The sequence below is a fragment of the Tympanuchus pallidicinctus genome, unplaced genomic scaffold (assembly GCF_026119805.1).
Source record: "Tympanuchus pallidicinctus isolate F22 unplaced genomic scaffold, pur_lepc_1.0 scaffold8, whole genome shotgun sequence".
Taxonomy (NCBI): Eukaryota; Metazoa; Chordata; class Aves; order Galliformes; family Phasianidae; genus Tympanuchus; species Tympanuchus pallidicinctus.
Genome location: NW_026294802.1, coordinates 17216812 through 17237429, shown reverse-complemented (window position 1 = coordinate 17237429; position 20618 = coordinate 17216812). Strand labels below are relative to the sequence as shown.

At 39.1% G+C, this 20618-nt stretch overlaps 1 protein-coding gene across 5 annotated transcripts in view; it reads left to right on the top strand.

The window, feature by feature from the left end:
* SLC17A8 (solute carrier family 17 member 8) overlaps positions 1 to 20618 on the top strand; it is a 33059-nt gene extending 12441 nt beyond the window's left edge. For 4 of the 5 annotated variants that reach the window (XM_052669034.1, XM_052669033.1, XM_052669036.1 and 1 more), the window contains 11 exons: positions 216 to 468; positions 2508 to 2626; positions 7451 to 7565; positions 8029 to 8116; positions 10871 to 10957; positions 11748 to 11887; positions 13418 to 13567; positions 15290 to 15422; positions 16630 to 16740; positions 17866 to 17993; positions 18534 to 20618. In XM_052669034.1, the coding sequence (XP_052524994.1) occupies positions 216 to 468; positions 2508 to 2626; positions 7451 to 7565; positions 8029 to 8116; positions 10871 to 10957; positions 11748 to 11887; positions 13418 to 13567; positions 15290 to 15422; positions 16630 to 16740; positions 17866 to 17993; positions 18534 to 18872 (1663 nt within the window). In that variant the 3' untranslated portion in view covers positions 18873 to 20618. The remainder of the gene's footprint in view (positions 1 to 215; positions 469 to 2507; positions 2627 to 7450; positions 7566 to 8028; positions 8117 to 10870; positions 10958 to 11747; positions 11888 to 13417; positions 13568 to 15289; positions 15423 to 16629; positions 16741 to 17865; positions 17994 to 18533) is intronic. The other variant, XM_052669037.1, reaches the window with a different exon arrangement.

Genomic DNA, 20618 nt, shown 5'->3' with positions numbered 1-20618 from the left:
CTATGCAAGCTGTCCAGCCAAATGTCTGGGATTTTGGAACTTTAGGGGTTGCTTGTGACAAAAATACAGGCTGTGCATGCCCAGCATGATCTCATCAAAGCGCCAAGAGGCAAAACCCTCACAAAGAAGCGCTTTAAAAGCTGAATGCAGCACCTAATTGTCCATCTATATTTCACAGTAAGGCACTTCTATTTTCTCTTGCTTCTTCTGTTTAGGAAAATCGATGGCACCAACATCGAGGAGGATCACATTGAGCTGACAGAAGAGGGGAGGCCTGTGCAGGCCAGCGCCCGCAAGCCTCAAGTGTGTGACTGTTACTGCTGCGGGCTGCCCAAGCGCTACATCATCGCCATCATGAGCGGCCTGGGCTTCTGCATTTCCTTTGGAATTCGGTGCAATCTGGGTGTTGCCATCGTGCAAATGGTGAACAATAGTACTGTTTATATTAATGGCAAACCAGAGCTGCAGGTGAGAAGCCATCCTCTATCTCCTGTTCTGACCTGTCACCTTTGAGAATTGTTAAGTGCCACGTATCGAAGAACAGTGCATGTAGAGGTCAAAAACTGAGGCAGGAAGACATGCAAGTCTGGATTCCTACAGATGCGTAGATTCTTCATGCTTAGTTAGGTCTCAAAGTCACACAAAAAATCCGTGTGTTATGAGCATTTGCAATGACATATGGAAGAAAACAGCAGAAATGAGAACTGAGTTGGCTTGTGTGCTTATCAAGTTTCCAGTCTTTCAGCTGCAGACAGATTTTGTTTCAGCTGCAGAAGTCTTTACCATTTACTGTCTTTCAGGGGAATGCACCCTGATGCTGCTACAGAAGGAGTTATTAATTGTTCTGTGTACCACTAATCCCTATTCAGATCAGTGGATGAATTTCAGGACTTTAAAGTAGGCAATAGGGCAACAGTTATTTGCAAGTTATTGACAGCGGGGAATGCTGTCTAGAGGTAACTGGAAATAGGGGCCAAGCTATCTCAAATTTGTGATGGATGGCACTTGGTTCACAGAAGATGCCTACAGACTTTTAAAAATGCACCCAATGAACTGTATGTTCAAACCATATCTAAGTTTCTCCAGTCCTGCCATGGCACAGGGCTGGGTTGTCATTTATACATGTGTGCATGTACAAAATTTGCTTATTGTTGGATTCTGTTGTAACAGGTTATTCACAGGAATACTGACTCTTACCTGATGTTTCCCTAAGTTTCCCTTGAGATAACACCACCAAGTTGTTCTGTCTGGGCATGAGCCTCTCCTGATAATGGAAATTTCTCTATGTTTCATGATGTCTCAGCCCTTACAAATTAACACTAAGAAGCCAAGTAGAAAATTAGATATTTTGAAAACTGAATTGCAACTCCATATACTTCTTTCTATACACACGAAGTAATATGAAAAAAGGAGATGTTAGGGCCTACCTCTTAAGTTTTCGTATTTCATGTTTTAGTGATGATTTTAGTTCAGAATATAAAACTATCTGTGCTGTGATGCTTAACCACCTTGCCTTGCCATGTGATTAGCCCCAAAATAATCATTAAGCAAAACAACCATGGTTTCTCTTTTCTTCAGAATAGCTCTTCTGAATTGAAGGTTCAAGGAGAAAACGTTGACAATGACCTTATATTAGTGTGATTATACTGAGTCAAGCCCTGTTTAGGAGTTCAAGAACAATGAGCAGGAGGGGCACCTTGGGTCACCTTTTCTTCACTGCTCTATGTTTTTTTTTTTCTGGGTTTTGACTATCCCTCTTCTGAACAGAGTATGTTAAAACAGACTCATCAGAGAAATGCCCTTAATCAGGAAGATTTGAGGAGACTGAAACTATTTGGTATTCAAGGATGACATGTAGAAATATTTCTCTTAGCTCTAGAAATTATTGGCTAGGAACCATCTGTGACCTGCTTGGGGATGGTATTCTGTATCCAAATCCAACTCTATGATTGGCATCACTTTTTATAGAAGATACACTAGTCAGCTGGTGTTAACCTAACTTTTAGATTACTTCTTCAGATGTTACCCTTCTCCCCATTCTTCTATAAACGTCTTCTGCTCCCATAATACTATTTAATGTAGATGCTGGATGGTCAGTTGTACCTTGATGAGACAAAGTCCAGCTTGAGCAATCTTGTTGAGTAAATGGATGTGCCCATTGAAAGGCAACAGATCCTTCTTATATCACCAAGCAGGCCTGAAAACAAAGTCTTCAAGACTAAGCAGCACAAAGGGAAGCAGTGGCAAGAGCCAAAGATGAAGGGCCAGCACCAGCTGCCTTTTGGTTGAACTCTTTTCTCTTAGTCACCCTGACAGAGCAGAAGCAGTAATTCTACCTATCAATTTGGCAGCATTTTGCCATGAATGGAGAAGATTCAACCTCAGTAACACCAGTGCAAAGAGATTATCTTGATCTGTAGGATGGGGTGACTTCTGTGAGACTTGCAAATAGTGTTTACCTAGTAATAACTGTGCTTCATTTTACATTTTTTCTGTTTCTTTTGCAGAAAGCTCAATTCAACTGGGATCCGGAGACAGTGGGACTCATACATGGCTCTTTCTTCTGGGGTTACATTGTGACACAAATTCCAGGAGGTTTCATTGCAAACAAATTGGCTGCTAACAGGTTAGAAAACAGTAAGCAAGAGTTAAGCTTTACAGCTTTATGAATGTCTGTTTTGTACTGCTTACTAACACAGTGAACAAAGGTGCTTAAAGAACTTGAAGCTGAACTTGCAGTGTTAATGTCTATAACCAAAAAAGGAGCTAGACTTCTGTAATGGGTCTGATTTCTGCTTCTTCCAAGTGACTTGCTCATCTCAAATATTTACACAGTTATTGTTTTCTAGACTACAGTGCTTTCTGGAGGATGTTTGGAACACACACCTGCTGTTTGAGCTAATGCTTGTAGCATTTGTCTTTCAGAAGTGCTTCAGTGCTTTTAACTCAACTTACCAAATTATTTTTTTCCAAATAAATTTGACTTTTCTCCTTTAAAATTTCCCTGTGGATTGAAATTTTCCATAAATTTTAAAACTAGGCATTTAGAGCCCATTCTCATGCACATTTCCATGAAATCAACATAGTTATGCTGTCTGCGGTTGGATACAGTAGTGATGTCTGTAATTAGGATTACCCAGAACTTTTCTAATAGAGCCTCATGATTTCTGTATGACAAAGTCTGAACTTCTACACAGATTATTTCCATGTCCATTTTGTTTGTGGGCTGTTTCGTTGTTGTTGTTGTTTTTAATTCTATTTTTGAAAATCACATTAAGAAAAGCTGCTAATTTTGCCAAAGACAATTTTGTTTTTAAGCTTAACTTCAAATAGTCTGCAGAATTTGGAATATGATCCCAGCTGAAACAAAGAGCTTGTCTGAAGACAGCTGGTTGTAAATGAACTCATGAGAAGTGCATGTGAAAGACGTTTGAGATCTACAGATGAAAAAGAGGGTTGGCACTCACACTTTTCTCTGCAAACAAGATTTGAAGCCATCTCAAATAAAAGTACTTCATGCTCTGTGGTCTTCAGAGAGTTACAGGGGTTACAAGGCTGTCTAAGCATTCTCCTCACCGCTGTCTCTTATGGAAATGGACTCCAGGATGGAGTCAAGCCATAGAATTTTTCAAAAGTTCAGCCCCAGCTCTGCTCTATCTGTAACAAAAAGTTACTCTGAGTTCAGTTTGCACTTCTTCAACACTACTAGCAGCCTCAGTTCTTTATTTCTCTACCATTTGAGGTGCCTAAGCAGCATGCTTTTCATTCTGTTGAATAAACCAAACAAATTAGCTAGGTTTAATCATTTTCCCTCTCTTTCCAGTCTTGCCATGAAATTTGGCAGCTGAAGGGCTCAAAAACACAGATGTGTGCACTGTTGGCTGAATAAATCAGTATATTATTAATTTGGCTTTTGTTACCTTTATATTTTTTGTTAACATAAAATCAACAAAGTATACCCAATAGCTCAACATATTCTATCAGCTAACTACTTCCTTAGGTATCTATCATACATATGCACAGGAAGCTATACTTCTGTCTCCATTATACTTTCAGACTCATTTTGATTCTACAATATGACACCACATTATAGATTTAATTATGACTGGGTTTGGGAATAGAATCTGCTTGAGGAAGAACACCCCCAACCGAAAGATAAACTAAAAGAGTATTCCTGTTTGTAATAATAATAGGACCACAGATCTGACTAACTCTACGTTTTTCTTTTATTCTTTGTTCTCCCTACCAGTTTCTGCTTGGGTAGATCCAGCAGTATTTCCCTTTCAGAGGGGTAACATCTGCTTGCTAACACCACAGGGCAGGAAACATGCAGAGCTGGGGCCAACCTGTGAACCCACCTCCCCTAGAAAGACAAATGTTTTCTGTCTCACAACTGTGCTCAGTAATGAGATGAGATGAGACTCTGCCCTATTACTGTGCTACAGATTTAGGTATAGAGTCTTTTGTTACCTGTTTAAATTCTGCTCACCACTGTGGAACCTTGAACATGCATGGAAACTCTCCCCCTCACCCCCCCCCCCCCCTCCCCAGCAAGCATTATTGCAAATAGTCGTGTATAATAATGTGGCATTCAAACAGATCTCAGAACAGAGGAAAATATTAAGTACTTTATGCTTTTGCATTAAAACCACCTGACACCAAGTAAGTTGCTTTATGCATGTCCAAATTTGTATATATCTATGTTCCATCAGAAAGTTCACTGACTATTTAGTGACTGTGTTCTTTTGATTTACTGCTTATCCTCCAACATGTGTCCTAACAGAATTTCTTGATTCTTTGGTTGTGATGAGGAGACGTGAAACATAAAGCACCCCCTGACATCAGCCTTTGGTAATGGCACACTGCTGGGCAGAGGAGTCTGTTGCTGGAGAAAACTGTTTTGATGCTGAGTAATGATGCTGGCAATGGGTCACGGTTGTGAGGAGAAAAGAATACATCAATGAATTGAAAAGAACTGGTGTATTCTTGTCCATGGTGGAGACCAGCTTCTTTGGGATTGAAGGCTGGAAACTGCTGGAAAGATGCTGGCTGGCTATTTGCAGAAACACTGCTTAGCCTGTTAGTAACAAAAGAGTAGCTGGTTCCAACACAGCGTAAATGATGCATTTACAACCTGGGTGTGTTAGGAGTTGGCATTAATTGAAGTAGCAAAGATTAGAAACTCAATCCTGAGAGCTAGCTGGTTGGGTAGTAAAACATGTTCTCTTTCTTATGGCTTATTCATTCTTCCGCTTGCTCTATAACTTATTTTTCTACTTAATTTGCCGTAGTTCACTGAGATGGCCAGTAGCTCTAGGATAACATAACCAATAACTCTACTCATGCCAAGGAAGATGCAAGGTGCAAAACTCTTCACTGACCATAACAGAGCTCTCAGTGATGCTCATTTCTTAGCTAAATGCTTATTTGGCTTTGAAAGCAGCCTCCTAAATGTCAGGACGCAATCACAGGCTTTGCATACCACTTCAGATTTTCAGACTAGTTTCCATACAAATTCATTCCTTTGTCACTTCCCTCTGTCAGCTTTGCTCAGTTTCTTTGCTTTTGTGTTCATGTGTTGATTGCTTTCCTGTCACTTGGGTTATGAGCTGTCCAGGCATGAGCTGCTGCTTTTGTCAAGAGGTGTCCAGGATCAGAAAAAACAACGTTGATCTCTGACTGTGGATTCTTTGGGCTATAATGCTATCATTAATTCCTCATAATTAACAATCATAAACTTGGATTTAAAATATGAAGTGATGTATATTTCCTGTGAATGTTTTTTTTTTTTAAAAAAAGAAGAAAAATGCTCGTGAGATCAGAAGGTTTTAAAAGTTTATGAATATTTTTCAATGCAAGATGATAAATAGCCATACATAGTGAGATCTGCATATGTCTTTGGCAGAAAAATCAAAAAGGAGAAAATATTTCTGCTGCCATTATTTCAGTTTAAATATCTAATATCATTCCTATATCAGAATGAAGCTTAATGTGTCATCTGTCATTTTTTAAATGGCACAGGCATAATAAGCCAATTCAGAACTGTTCAACACCAGTGAGTTTGAGCAGTTTGAAAAGGAATGTGAACTGCAGTCCTCACAGAGCAGTTGCTGCCAGCTAGCATCAGTGCAGCCAGGAGCTGAGGACCTCTGCTGCAAGGGAGAGATGAAACCTAGGTGTGACCCTCAGTCTTGGGATAAGACAAGGCTGTTCTGATCCAACCTCCCATCTTCTAACATGCTGTGATTCCCAGGGCCGTCAGCCAGTGCAGCTTTCTATCTGCAGAATGAACTCTTTCTGACAGTTCTAATAGTTTTCGGTGGTGTGAGAGAATCTGAGAGGGGATCCTCCTGCATATCATCTTCCAAAGATGTTGGAGTCATGAACTCTTGATATTCAGAATGTGGCAGATACTGAACCCTGTCTGTGGTACAAAAAGGGAACCTGAGACTTCGATCAGCTGGGTGAAAAAAGTATGCAAGCCTGCAACCATCTGGTACTGAAATGACTGTGCTGTGGCCTAGCTGTCCATCATGTCTATCGTCACTATTGTTTATTATTAATGCAATGCATTAAGTTTGCACTGCTCTTCAGTTAAGCTGAGAAAAGCCCGTGTCTCTACAGGGAAGAGCTCCCATACACTGTGGGGAATGAGACAGACCCAGCTCTGAGCGTATGCCCAGGGCCTCTGAGTGTTCTGAAGTTTTGAGGATGTTTCTTGGATCTGTAACTACCGCAGAGTTTTCTGCTTCCCATTTTTCTAATGGATGGTAACCTCTGGAAGGCTGCAAAAGATTTCCCAAAGGCTCCCATGCATGGAGAGCCCTGGCTGACTTGCACCCAGCTGCAGGAAGTGTTCTTCCCAAGCAGGGAACAAAATGTTCGTATCATGTCTTTCCCAGAAGCTCTCTTGAGGAAGCACCCCTTCTATGCTACAGTTGGAAAGAACGCTTTATCTATTATTTAGAGAACTGATGTTGGGAAGGAGTTGATCTCAAACTGTGCTGTTATGAGTTTAAGCTGCAGGAAGAGGAAATAATCAGCACGCTCCCACATTTCAGTAAGGCACTCGAACAAGACTTTACCTGATTTAAATCAAACCCTACCGATACAAAAGAATTCAAGTACTTCCCAGAATAGGAATAATGCTCTCAGTTCAGGGCTTGTGTAAACAGCTTAGCCACCAGCAACTACACCAAAGTCTCATCCTCTGAGATAGAGGAATAAAACAAAACCTTTGTTTAAATATGCATAAAACTCCTATCTCATTCGGGAAAGAAAATGTAGTGACATTATGTGTATTTACCCCTTTTGCCAATAAGGTAAATTTACAATTATCGGTGACTTGGTGGGCAGTGGAGAAGTTGTCTTTGAGATTGCACCTGAGAACAACGTTGCTTCTGAAAAGCAGATAATAATTACATTCTCTTTTGTGATACTTTTTTCAAAGGGTGTTTGGAGCAGCTATTTTTCTAACATCTACACTGAACATGTTCATCCCTTCTGCAGCAAGAGTACATTACGGCTGTGTGATGTTTGTAAGAATTCTGCAAGGTCTGGTAGAGGTAAGAACATTCACCAGTTTCATTTGGGGAAATTTGGTTTTTAAAAAAAGTTTGAAACATTTTGGTCAGGTTTTCTGATCTATCTACAGTTCTACTTGTTACCTCCTTTTTTTTTTTTTTTGCATTGGTATTTTTACAGTGATGATTTTTTTTCTTATGTTGATTCATGTTTTTAAATTTATCTTAAAAGGAGCTTAAGATAATAGATTAATAGTGCTGCAGATAGACCTAGTTCTGCCTATTTAAGCCATCCACTGCATGCACTAAGCAGCATTTTTAACCCAGGACACCATACCATTTAAGTTAGTTTCCATCTTCACACTCCCCAAAGGAAATCTCTCCCAGGCTTATTTTAACCCTTCCGATGTAGTGACAATGAGCTAGAAAGGTTAACTCTTTCAGCAACTGCTTAAAGTAGGAATGCAGTGAAAGCAAACCATATGATGTGTGAAATGTCTGCCAGGGTGTCACCTACCCAGCCTGCCATGGGATGTGGAGTAAATGGGCTCCTCCACTGGAGAGAAGCAGGTTGGCAACGACATCGTTCTGTGGTAAGTTGATAGGCTTATGAGTGTATTGACATATATATTATTCATTTTATGGTTCACTTTTTTTTTTTTTCATTTGCTCAGTCTTTAAGTGTTCTATCTGCTGTATGCACTGAACTGACTATTTAATTAAGCATGCACTTAACAACTATTTTAAACAACTTGAGGGCTTGGTCAGTCTTGTTCTTTGTTCTGCTCACTGGGTCTTTCCTACTACTGGCAGACAGACTTCTAGAAGGTGGCTTGCAGGAAATTTCAGAAGGCTTTGGGAAAACGAATCCAATGGAAAGATGGGAGAAATAAAATTCTTTCATTCAATTTTTAGCCTGACAAGAGCCTTAGATCTTTCTATGAAGCATGGAGCAGGAAAAATACTGAGTTTTACATCTTGTTCTCTTTTCATCCACATCCATATTAAGAATAAAGAGTTTTTCTTCTTTTAATTCTATCTTCTGGGTAGCAGGTTTTGAAAAGAAATGCTGCCGATCACTCTGCACTATCACATTTTCTTTCCGGAGAAGACTACCTTGATTCTCATGCCTTTCTAGCCCTTTCATTTCTTCATCTCATTTCAGAGGCTAGCCTAGCTGCTGATTTCAGGGAAAGCTGTGAATGCTTGTATCTTCTTACTGACTTCATGGTGGATTTGAATAAAAGGCTAAATGGGAGGAAGATAAGGCATAACCCAAATGCACCTCCTCCATTCTCATACCCTAGAAGGTCCAGAGTATGGAGCAGAAACGATTGTGGTGTGATTTAAGGTGGGCCATTGTGAGAGTGAAGGAAAAGTCCTACTCAATAACTTTGGTCTGTTATTATCCTCTAAAGCACACATCTCCATTTGCCTTGTCCTTTCCCACTTGTACACTTCTACAACCTCCTGAAAGGAGGTTGTGGTGAAGAGGATTTGGCCTCTTCTCCCAGGCAACGAGCAGGACATGGGGTAATGGCCTCAAGTTGTATCAGAGGAGATTTATGTTAGACATAAGGAAGAACTTCTTCTCTCAGAGAGTGGTCAGGCACTGGAATGGCTGCCCAGAGAGGTGGTGGAGTCGCCGTCCATGGCAGTGTTCAAGAGGTGTCTGGACGATGTGCTGCGTGATATGGTTTAGTGCTTGTGGTGGCAATGGTGATGAGGAGATGGTTGGACTACATGATCTTATAGGTCATTTCCAACCTTGTGATTCTAAGATTCTATGATTCTAAAAGGGAACTCAGAACAGTGAGAGGGTGTTTAATAATACTGAAGACAAATCAGAAATAGTAATTCTTTGAAAAGTGAGCAGCTGAGAATGGAGGAAGAAAAAACAAAGAAAATAAGCGTTGGTGAGTTAAAGCCAGCTGAAGACAAATGTCTGTGAGAGAGAATATGTAATAGAGAATATAAAAGTCACAGGAAATTATTGTCTGTTAGCAGTGAAACTGAAAAGCTTGGGAAAATGCAGGGCTAAAATGCATGTGGAATAGTAGGGAAAAAAAAAAAAGACTGAAATGAAAAAAAAATTAAAAAAAATGTGTTTTCTTTTAATACTCTGGGAATGCTACTTTTACTACAAATGACTCTGGTATTTAGTGATTACTAGGGAGTTTCAAATTTCTGCAGAGGAACAGACTAAAAGAAAGGTTTCTCCACACTCAATGCTGAAACCCCAGCAGATAAAGATCCATCCATAGCTCAGCACCCATTTCAGTTGCTACAGATCATCAGTTCTCTCTTTCGCTCTTGTAAGGTGAACAGAGATGATGGAAAGATTATGAAGTCCTGTGTTACCCGTGTTCCTAGTTTCTCTATTTTCTTGCCTGGGGCTTGCTACTTCTGCAAGAACACTGAATTAATTATACAAAGAGTCACTGCAACGAGAAGTGTTTGCTAATGAATGGAGAGAAGAGTACTTCTGCATTTGCCTGTAGTTTTAGGTTATAGGTATTCGTTAACAAAGTATATAATAAGGTCGAAAGTATGTGTATCTTATTTCCTAAAGTAATTCAAAGCAACACTTCTCACATGTCATTATTTTGTGCTGATGCCAAATGTCCAGATTACATGAATCCTCCTTGGAATCGTCATTGAAATTTCTTTCCAAGTACTTAAATTCTCAGTTCTTTCTGCAAGTCATTCAGAAATTTATTTAGCCAGTAATGCATGTTTCCCAATCTGAAAACCTTGGCATAGCTCACTTTTTTCCTTTTTTTTTTTTTTTTTTTAAATTGTCCTGTGACAACATTAGGCTATTTATTCTGTGTGTTTGTTCATGCCACTGGCATAAACTAAACGCGGTTAAACAGACTCAGGGTTGATGTGAGCCTCCACTTGCAGTGCTTGTCGGGTGGTGGGGCTAGAGTCATGACAGAAACTTCTCAGCATATCGGCAGCCATCGGGCTTTCTGGACACCATGAGGGCTTCTGAAACTCAAGCTGTTGGCTTCTCTGAGGTTTCCTTCATATGCCATAGGGTTAAGTGGAAATCCCCTGTTCAGATCTTAAATTACACCTGTGTGGTGGTACGCCATTAGTGTCAGCTTTGCGAATCCCTTTTACCTAGGTTACCACATTCCTTCTGGCTGCAGAATGAGCCGGATGATCACACTCCAGCAAAGGGCCTGTCTCTCTATCGCAGTCAAAATATCACAGCTGCCATCCCATCAAATGTTCACACACAAAAAAAAAAAAAAAAAGAAAAAAGATGCCAGCCTGTAGTAAGAACTGGACTCATTTAACATTGCTGTTGTGTTTTCTTAATCCTTTTTTCTCCTCAGGGTCATATGCAGGTGCAGTGGTCGCCATGCCATTGGCAGGAGTGCTAGTACAGTATATAGGATGGTCATCAGTCTTCTATATTTATGGTGAGTTGTTAACATAAAGAATCTCCTCTACTCAACTGGTATTGCCTACAGTTTTGTTAAGCTTGTGTGATGGATATGGATCAAAGCTGTTCTGATGAATGAAGTGGTTGCAAGTGGGTCTTCCCAATTATTCTCTGTTTATGGCAGCTTCTGAAAACTTTTGTTCTGTAATCTGTTGCAGTATGTTTTTTAATTGTAATGACCAGACTACAGCCCATGGTATAAAGGACCAACAAGAAAAACTTTCTGCCTTTCTGTAGTGTGCTTGGTAGAAGTGACATGTAGTCATCCCATGACAGGGCTGAGTACAGTTGTGCAGGTTGCTCTGCAACACAAGCACTCAAGTGATACGTATCCCAGAGCACCCTATACGGCATAAGGGTCAACATATGCTGCTGAAAGGAAGCTTCAGAAACCTTGTGCCTTGAAAAATCTGTCCCATGCAGTTGAGATGAGTTTTCTGTCTTCTCTGGTTGTGAAGCCTTTGTATGCAGATGTGAACATGTTAAGATCATTCTGTTATTTTCTTCTCTCAGTTCGCATAAACTTTGTTTCTACTTTTTTTCTGCCCTACACATACTGTGTCATATGAGCAACAAAACGCTCAAACACTTTGCAAACAAGCATTTGTATGTACAGAGTTGGGAATCATTTTTTCTCCCTTCTCTGTGCATATTTTTTAATGGAGATTTGGTTTAATTGGCTGTTGAAATCACCTTAACACTTTTAGATTTAGAAGTATGGCTTAACTGGCTTTTGAAACTGAGTTTTGCTTTTCCTGCCTCTCTAGGAATGTTTGGGATTGTTTGGTACATGTTCTGGCTGCTTCATGCCTATGAGAGTCCAGCTGCACACCCGACAATAACCAGAGAAGAAAGGGTATATATAGAAACAAGTATTGGAGAAGGAGCCAGCCTTGCTAATGCAGGCGTAAGTAAAAAAAGGCTTTTATAATTTGTGAGCTCTTTGTGTAACACCAGCACATAATGGGATAGATACAGCTAGCTTCATAAGAACAGCAGAACTATTTCTGTTGAAGTTTAGGGGCTGTTTGTTTTATGAAGAATGCAGGATGAGGCTCATGCAAGTGTACAGGATAAATTCAGCAACAGGCAAAACCTGTAGGGCTGTTTCAACTCTTGGTTTACACAGCATCCTTAGTCTATGGAGAGGAATGGGATGGGGAGAGTAGGAAACAACACATTCTGGTATGTTCTTGAGCAATTTTCAGACTTGTTCTAAAGTAAGTCCCCAAACTAATGGAAGTACCATAATAAGGATCTGGCTCTGGATGTTAAATTACCTTGCTGCCTTATGGACTCCTGCCAAGGATGACTGAAATTCTCAGTCAGACTGGGACTTCTGCCCTGCTCTCTCACACAATAGTTCAGTACTCTGTATTAAGACTTCTCTCCTCAGGAGGATCCTGGGAACTTGCAAGCAAAACTTATTTTCCTGCCAAACACTATCCCTTTAAGTATTACATTATTTCTTACAGTAACTCATTATTGCTATAGGCAAAAAACAAAGATTTTTCTCAATACATTACCCCTCCTTGGCTTTACTATTAAACATTCTGGGGAAAAAAAAAAGAAAAAAAAAGGTCAACTCTCCAAACCCTATCCTCTACATGTTTTAGATAACTGTAAGAGAAAGCATAAAGTATCAGGCCCCCCTTTTGGACATGCTACTGAGGTTTGGCTGAAGTCACTGTTTGGAGACATACACACTTGTATCAAGTCATGATTTTGCCCTTGCTACATGGAGATTTGACTGCATCATCATGTGTCCACACATGACTGCAGACAGTCATGTAACCACAGTTACCTGTGGAACACAGCTACTATTTTAAAGAAAGGAGAATAGTAACGAATATTGCAATAGTTACTTATTCAGGCTTCTGATTTGATATTTATTTCAAGTGAATAGATGTCTTTTTTTTTGCTCCTGCTGTATGGAATATTTAGGCATAAATGTAAATTGGAAATGCTGAAAGCAGATTATATGAATTAAATCCTCTACTACAAGCCTTTTTGCTGAATGAAATGAATTAGGTTGAAGGAAGTAGTAGCCTGCTAGTGTGCTACTAAGTGTTTCTTAGTTTGAAGAACACTTTTTTCATAAGCCCTTTGTAGGACCGTCTCAAACCTTGTTATGACAGAGAGTGGGGAACAGAAGAATATTTCCTCCAGTATTCTTTGACTCTGTTATTGATCCTGTTATCCCAACAGCAGGATTTCAGAACAGAATTGTGTGATTTCAGTGAGCAGAGCAATAATAGCACAGTAGTTATCCTAAAAATCTTAATGATTCCAAGAAAGTTTTTCTGTCTCTCTTCTTCCGCCGTTAATTCAGGCTGACATTGTAAGCAATTTGCAATGTAAATTTTATGCAATATAATGGAGAGTCCTGTTACTGAAGAAACTTTCTACCTACTGTTTTTCTCCTTTTTTCACCTAGAAATTTAGTACTCCCTGGAAAAGATTTTTCACTTCAATGCCAGTTTATGCAATCATTGTGGCTAACTTTTGTAGAAGCTGGACCTTCTATTTGCTCCTTATAAGTCAGCCTGCTTACTTTGAAGAAGTCTTTGGATTTGCAATAAGTAAGGTAAATGTCTAAGATGAAGCAGTAACCTTCAGACTCCACTCTAGGAGACAAAGGATGACATGCCCAGATGTCAGTGCAGTCATGTCAGTAGATTATTGCAGGTAACTGGGATGACATACGTTTACAGACTTGATAGACATGAAAACATGCTAGCATCAAATTATTAGCAAAAAGAAAGAAAGGACGAATTTCTTTCACTGGTAACAAAGAAACACTTCATAGAAACCAGCAAGTGAGTAAATAGAAATGCACTTTTTTTTTTTTTTTCCTTAAAGTGCTGGTGGCTTGGCAGTACGTGGCAGGCAATGGTTTTCCTCCTTTTCTTTCTTTTTCAGTACATTTCATTGACAATCAGGGGTAAAATTTTCCATGGATTGATATTTCCTGCCACTTCATTAAAGCCAATATTGCTGCAATCTCCCTTTAGAGCGTGTATGTGGACTGTGGAGTGGTTGTACGAGAAAGTTCTTCCAACTTTCCTTTTAAAAAACCTACTTGTTATATAATAATTTCCATATAGTAACATGCTATTTGATTATAGCAATAATTATTTATTCAGGGTAATGACACTCTGAATGGCCTACTGTAGCAATGGTATGAAGAACTGGGTTATTAAGAGAAAGTAGATTTGTTTATTCTCAGTTGTCTTTCACAAATATTAGAATGTTCACTAATTAAAAACAAATGTAAAGCTGATTTAGTGTTAGTGTGAGGAAAGTAAAACTCAGAATTCCTACTGAATTCTTCAGAGTTAAGCCTCTATAAGATGATGTGCTGGCCACAGAATAGAGTCTTTTCTTGTATTTGGGATAAGTACCAGAGCCTACAGAAAAAGTAAGAACTCTGCCAGAAAATGTGATAAAATGAGCATCAATTGATAGGTCCTACTACCATAAGAGCAGAAGTATATGCATTACCTCAAATGTATGCTTATTTGTAAGATTCTAATATAATTTCATGTTTTATACTGTATATAGTTATTGCCCATGCAATGCACACGTGCTGCCTTCATTATAATAGCATCAAGAAACTGACTCTCTATGCAGAAAGGATCTCCTTGAGAACAGAATAATAAAAATACGTAAAAGCAGTTGTAAACTGAGAGACAGAACACTTTACTGTATGACATATAAGTAAGTGCTTTCTGGTATCTACAACAGAAAATATTTGCAGTCCTCTATGCCATTCTTCAGAGCAACCACCAAAAAAGCAGAGACACTGCATGATATTTCTATGGTGAGATTCCTGTGCTATGCCTTCTCCTCCAGGACAGGGAGGAGATATTCACATCACCCCACTTTGGGTATCTACTTTAATGAGCTAAACTTAGTAGTCTTGCACTCCAGTGCTGGCCATTGGAGAGAGAAAATTCCTCTAGAGCACCAACTCCAGAATTTTTAGACAGAATTCTCTTTTTTTCCTTCTTATTATAGCTTGAGCCCCATTATAGCTTGTGTACATATGCTCAGAGCTGGAAGAAAAGCTACCACTGCCTGGATAGGAAGCATGCTGGAGTCTCTCATGCTCCTGGAAATCCCTAAAGCTGGGACAAGGGTAGCTTAAGGTCAGCCAGGTCTTTGCTGCAGATTCTGTTGAAGAAAAGTTCACAGTCCACACAAGGATGTATGCTAAAGATGTGTCCTATATATATGATTCCTGTTCTTTTCTCCCTAAATCCCAAGGAAGGATATGAGCAGTAAGCACTTACTTTTGTAATTTCAGGTTGGCCTTTTGTCTGCAGTTCCCCACATGGTCATGACAATCATTGTGCCCATTGGAGGGCAGATAGCTGACTTCTTACGGAGCAGGAAGATTTTAACTACTACCACCGTAAGGAAGGTCATGAACTGTGGAGGTACTACTGGATTCCCAAAATATAGTACTTCAGTTGTGTGCTGCACCTGGTGTAGATATCATAGTTCGGCCAATGTTTTGTTGCAACATGAGAAAATTACTCTAGTCTGCATTTGCAGCTGGTTAATCTGGAGTATTTAATTGCAAGCTGATATTAGACATCCTTATGCTCTAAGCCCTTACTTATACAAGCATGCCTTTAAAAAGAGAGGAGGTAAGACAAGTTGTTAATAATTAGAAGGGCAATGAAGACTGGCTCAGAAGAGATTATGATAAAATAGGCCTCATGCTGAAAACTTGATTTGCCACAGCTAGCTACATCCTGTGGTGCTGCAGGAACCCCTTCACAACTCTGCATTAACTGGCTGTGTTCCTGTGTTCCACTTCCAGAAGCATCCACTGGCAAATTCAGGCTGCAGAGATCAGCTGAAAGAAACATGATGGATGGACAAACTCATTTTTGCTGAGCACGAAATAGTTTATTTCTAGATTGGTCATTGGAACTGAAAAATCAATGGGATCTGCATGTAATTGGCAAATCTGTAAACTGTACAGATGCTAAACTGTAGCATGACTGTGGAGTCATGCTTTTCTTCTAGCTTCTGGCTTACATTATTTATGGCTGGCATGGGGTGCCTGAAATAGAGAAGCCTGCAGTGCTTGGCTATACATCTTCACAAAGGATTCTTTTATTAATTGTATTTCAAGGTTTATTTTCAGCGTTATTTAAAAAACAAACAAACAAATAAAAACCAACAAACAGAAGGATTGTAAAGTTAAATATTAGGAAATGTTGATTCCCACCAAAGGCAAAGCCTGGAAGTTTTCTGTGATACCCAGGCGTGTCCTCTTCTGTTGCTGACACACTTGTCTGAAAAAGTCTTTTTTTCCATCTGCCAAGAACTTCCCACTTCACCACAGCCATAAGAAATTGAAGACAAGAAATGTTTCTCTCCTTCCCCCACCCCCTTTTTTTTGTTTTGTTTTGTGAATTTTACAGTGTTTCATAGAGAATCACTTTCTCATTATTTCTCTATACTGCTTGATGAGTCAATTTATTTTATCACTCAGCTCATTTACACAGGGGAGGGAGAGTAAAAAACATATTCTCAATAAAAGATATTAAAATATTCCAGCAAGTATATTCCCAACAGTAAACATTCACATGTTCCTGCAATGTAATTTATGTCCATATGTTTAATTTTCAGGCTTTGGGATGGAAGCAACCTTGCTTTTGGTGGTTGGTTATTCTCATACAAAAGGCGTGGCTATTTCTTTTCTGGTGTTAGCTGTAGGTTTCAGTGGCTTTGCAATTTCAGGTAAGAATTAATCTTATTATTCATTTCCTTATTACTGACAAAAGGAATGTTACCCTCAGTGTTGTTCCTGTTGTCATTTTATTGTTGTTTGCTTTTAGCATGGCTACTTATGGAGTGTTCTCTACTACTTCCTATATCAGAATTAATTTATTTCAGTATCTAGGAAAGGTGTTGCGTGTAGGACATGAAGCTTTGAAAGAACCTGCTCTGTTTTGTTTCTAGTTCATACCAGCCTTGTGCTAGTGCCGTTTACAGTGGTGGCCACCTTCCATAATGAGTATCCCTTAAAAGAAGGAGACAGATTTACTCTGAAATGAGCTCAAGGGATACTCGTTGCAATCCCACTGCTAACCCTATCTGCCAGTTTGTGTTTCCTAGGCCAGCTGTGTCTCTGTTACATCCTATAATCAACCCTGTTAATCTGAACTGATGCCTCTACCATTTTCTGAGGCTTACCATTCTCTGGCTTTGTAGTTCCACCAGTATCTCTGCTATTAAAAGTGACACATCTTCCTATGAAGATGAAAGCCCACCTCCTGGAAGACTGCCAAGAAATGGATCTATTGAACAAAACAAAATAACTGCTGATCTTCCATCTTTTCAGGGTTACACTGATGGGAAGTATTTGCGCTGCTCAGCGATGAGGTGCTTGCATGGCAGGCAGCTTCTATCAATCAATTATATTGCAGAATTTTCCCAGCACTCAGCTTTTTTACAGTATTTAATCACATGGATTTGAAATTCATCATCCTTTCTAGTGATCATCCGTAGCACTTATGACTAATTTTCATCACCTAAAGCATGATAATTATCTGAGCTGATTTTTACTCTCTCATTTTCCAATGAAATGTTTACCAAGAAGATGTGCTACAGTCATGACAACTAATTTTCTGACTGGTTTATATATTTTATATATTTCTTGTTTTGTTTCATTAGATATAACTTAAAGAATTGGAAAATATGTTTAAAAAACACTACTACATAAATTAAAATATATCTTTTTAAAAAGAAAAATACATATTACAAACATGATGCTTTCCAGAAAGCGTCCTTAGCCAGAACAGCTAGAGAAAACTGTATTGGCCCAGTAGCACAAAGTTGACTGTTGTCTCTGGTATGTTGTAGGATTCAATGTGAATCACTTGGACATAGCCCCACGTTATGCCAGCATCCTGATGGGGATCTCCAATGGTGTGGGGACGCTGTCGGGCATGGTGTGCCCACTCATCGTTGGTGCAATGACAAAACACAAGGTAATGTTTCCTAGGGAAAGGATTGTTCTACGCAGTGAAAATTAACACATTTCCAATTTTCCTGGGAACTCAATTTCATCATTAATCTTCAGCTGTTTTCTATTATTGTTGTTTTAAAAATTCACTTCTACAACAGTGCAGAGGCTGGATTCTCAGCTGTTGTAAACTAATTATCTGTGTAGGGAGATACTATTTTATACCACCACAGGCTGAATCTCTTCAATTTCCTCATGCTACTAGTGAATTCTTAACAGGCTTACTCAGGAAACACCTCTGCAAGGCATCCATAGTAGGGTTCCTGAGCAATCACCAAATAACTCAGGTTTTAGGGAGAGATCTGCTTTTCCATGAATATTTCTTGTCCCTTTTCCTATTGTATTAGCTCTTGATATGAAATTTAAAATATTCACATCTCATAAATTGTGTTATCTGTTACATCAGGAATCAAACAAAGATCAGTATGTGCTAATTCATAGTATAGTTCAGACATTAATATTTCTTTTTACCACAAACTTAACGAGACCTGAATCCTTTTTTCAGACCCGCGAAGAATGGCAAAATGTCTTTCTGATCGCAGCCCTGGTGCACTACAGTGGAGTAATATTCTATGCTATTTTTGCTTCTGGGGAGAAGCAGGAATGGGCTGACCCTGAAAACCTGAATGAAGAGAAATGTGGTATAATTGATCAGGATGAACTGGCCGAAGAAACTGAGATGAACAATGAAACTTTTGTAAGTGCAAAGAAAACATATGGTGCTACCAGTCAAAACAGTGAAATACAAAGAAGGGAATGGAGAAAGCAAAAGCAAGTGACTCAAGATACGGAAGAACAGACTTCTTACCATTATGAAAATGGGAATTTTCAAGATTTGTCATAAATACTTGAAATTCTAAGGTTTGTATAGCAGCTATTCCCATCTTCCCTTCTGCATAGCTGCCCCAGATCATCTGGTATCCATATTTATTTTCTGATTCAACTGTGTAATGTCTGTCCTTGTTGGCTAGACACAAGGGGTAATACTTGCTTTCTAATACTGTGGAAGAGATCTAACAACAATGGAACAGGGAGAAGTGACACTAAATCTTCACTTTGCCACTGGATTCCCTTGGACAGAGTGCCTGTAGCTGTTCAATGACTGGTCCTGGCAGAGCTTCTGCCTTGTGTGAGCCTATGACTGTTGGAATAAGGAGCACCCTTTTATTCTCACCTGAACAGACAACAGAAAAGGTCATATCAGATGGTGGATCCACAGTGATGTATGTGATTAGGGGGGCACACAAATCTGCCCTAAGAAGCACTGCTTTGCCACTTGAAGATTCCTGTAGATTAACATTTGAGCTGCTTAACCCGTGTCTAACTGAAAACTGCAAAAGATCGAAGTGGAGGGAAAAACAGATTTATGACATGAGGTTGTAACCTATAATGGTCACTTAACTACAGGAAGGTAAAAGGTAGCAGAGATGGCACAGTATTGCTTCAACATTTCCCTAAAATTGATTGTCAGTCTGCTTTATAGGTATAATCCATGGGGTCTGGATGAGGCAATTAAATGGATACTTGTAAGATTTGCCTCCCTTCAAAGGTTTTGTGCTGGCATGACATAATTTTGAATATTAAATCATCTTTAGTGGTGCAATATTATAAATCCTTATGAAAGGAAATCATTAGATTTCTCAATTAATTGTTGTGAAGTAATTTAAATATATTTTTCTAGTATTATTCTGATAGAGTTCCTGGACTCAACCCCAACAGCACTTATTTAGATGAATAAGTCTATTTAGATGAGTAGTCTTTAGTTCTGGATCTACAACTTTTTCTTCATCAATGCCACAGCCTCACTGTTACAAAAGATGTAGTACTGTAGCATCTGAGAGACAGCAAAATATCTATGTCTAAAAGTAATTTCCTTTTTCTATAGGTATATATTTTACAGCATAGTGTGGCTTTAGCTTTTTTTCAACCATTTTTAGAATCAGACAGTGGAACATGCCATATTATGCTGCGACTCAGATTCATCATGTCATTAATATTCATTTCAGAATGGAGAATTTCAGTAAGATATGATTTAATTTGTCTTACGTTATTATTACTGCCTCATTAAATTCAAATGAAAGCTATCCTCTCAGTCTTCAATGTGCTTTGTGATATTTCAGTTCTCATATACAGACACTGTGATGCACACAAGGTGAGGACATCTCTAATACTCGTTTTACTGTTTTGTTGAAGCACAGTTGAATGCCATGAGTGGAACATTTGTACAATCATTTGAATCTGTGGATGATTTATCTTTCCTACAAGCGTAACTAAACGGGGAGAACCTGAAATTATCTAATTCTCTTCAGATGTCTCTGGTTCCTTTTCTACCCAGCTAGATCCAATCTACAAGAGTATATGTGGATAAAAAGCAAAGTGAGATGAAGGCGCATCTAATTTGGCTTCACTGAGGAATTTTAACTGATAATTTAATGATACAGGTATTGTTGTGGTGCTGAGCAATCCTACCTTGGCACAATGCAGTTTGTTAACAAACCACTCCAAAAAAAATCAACAACCCAATCTTTATAACTTTATTAGGGCGGAATATAATATTTTCTCAAAATCTCAATCTTCAGCTTGGACTTCT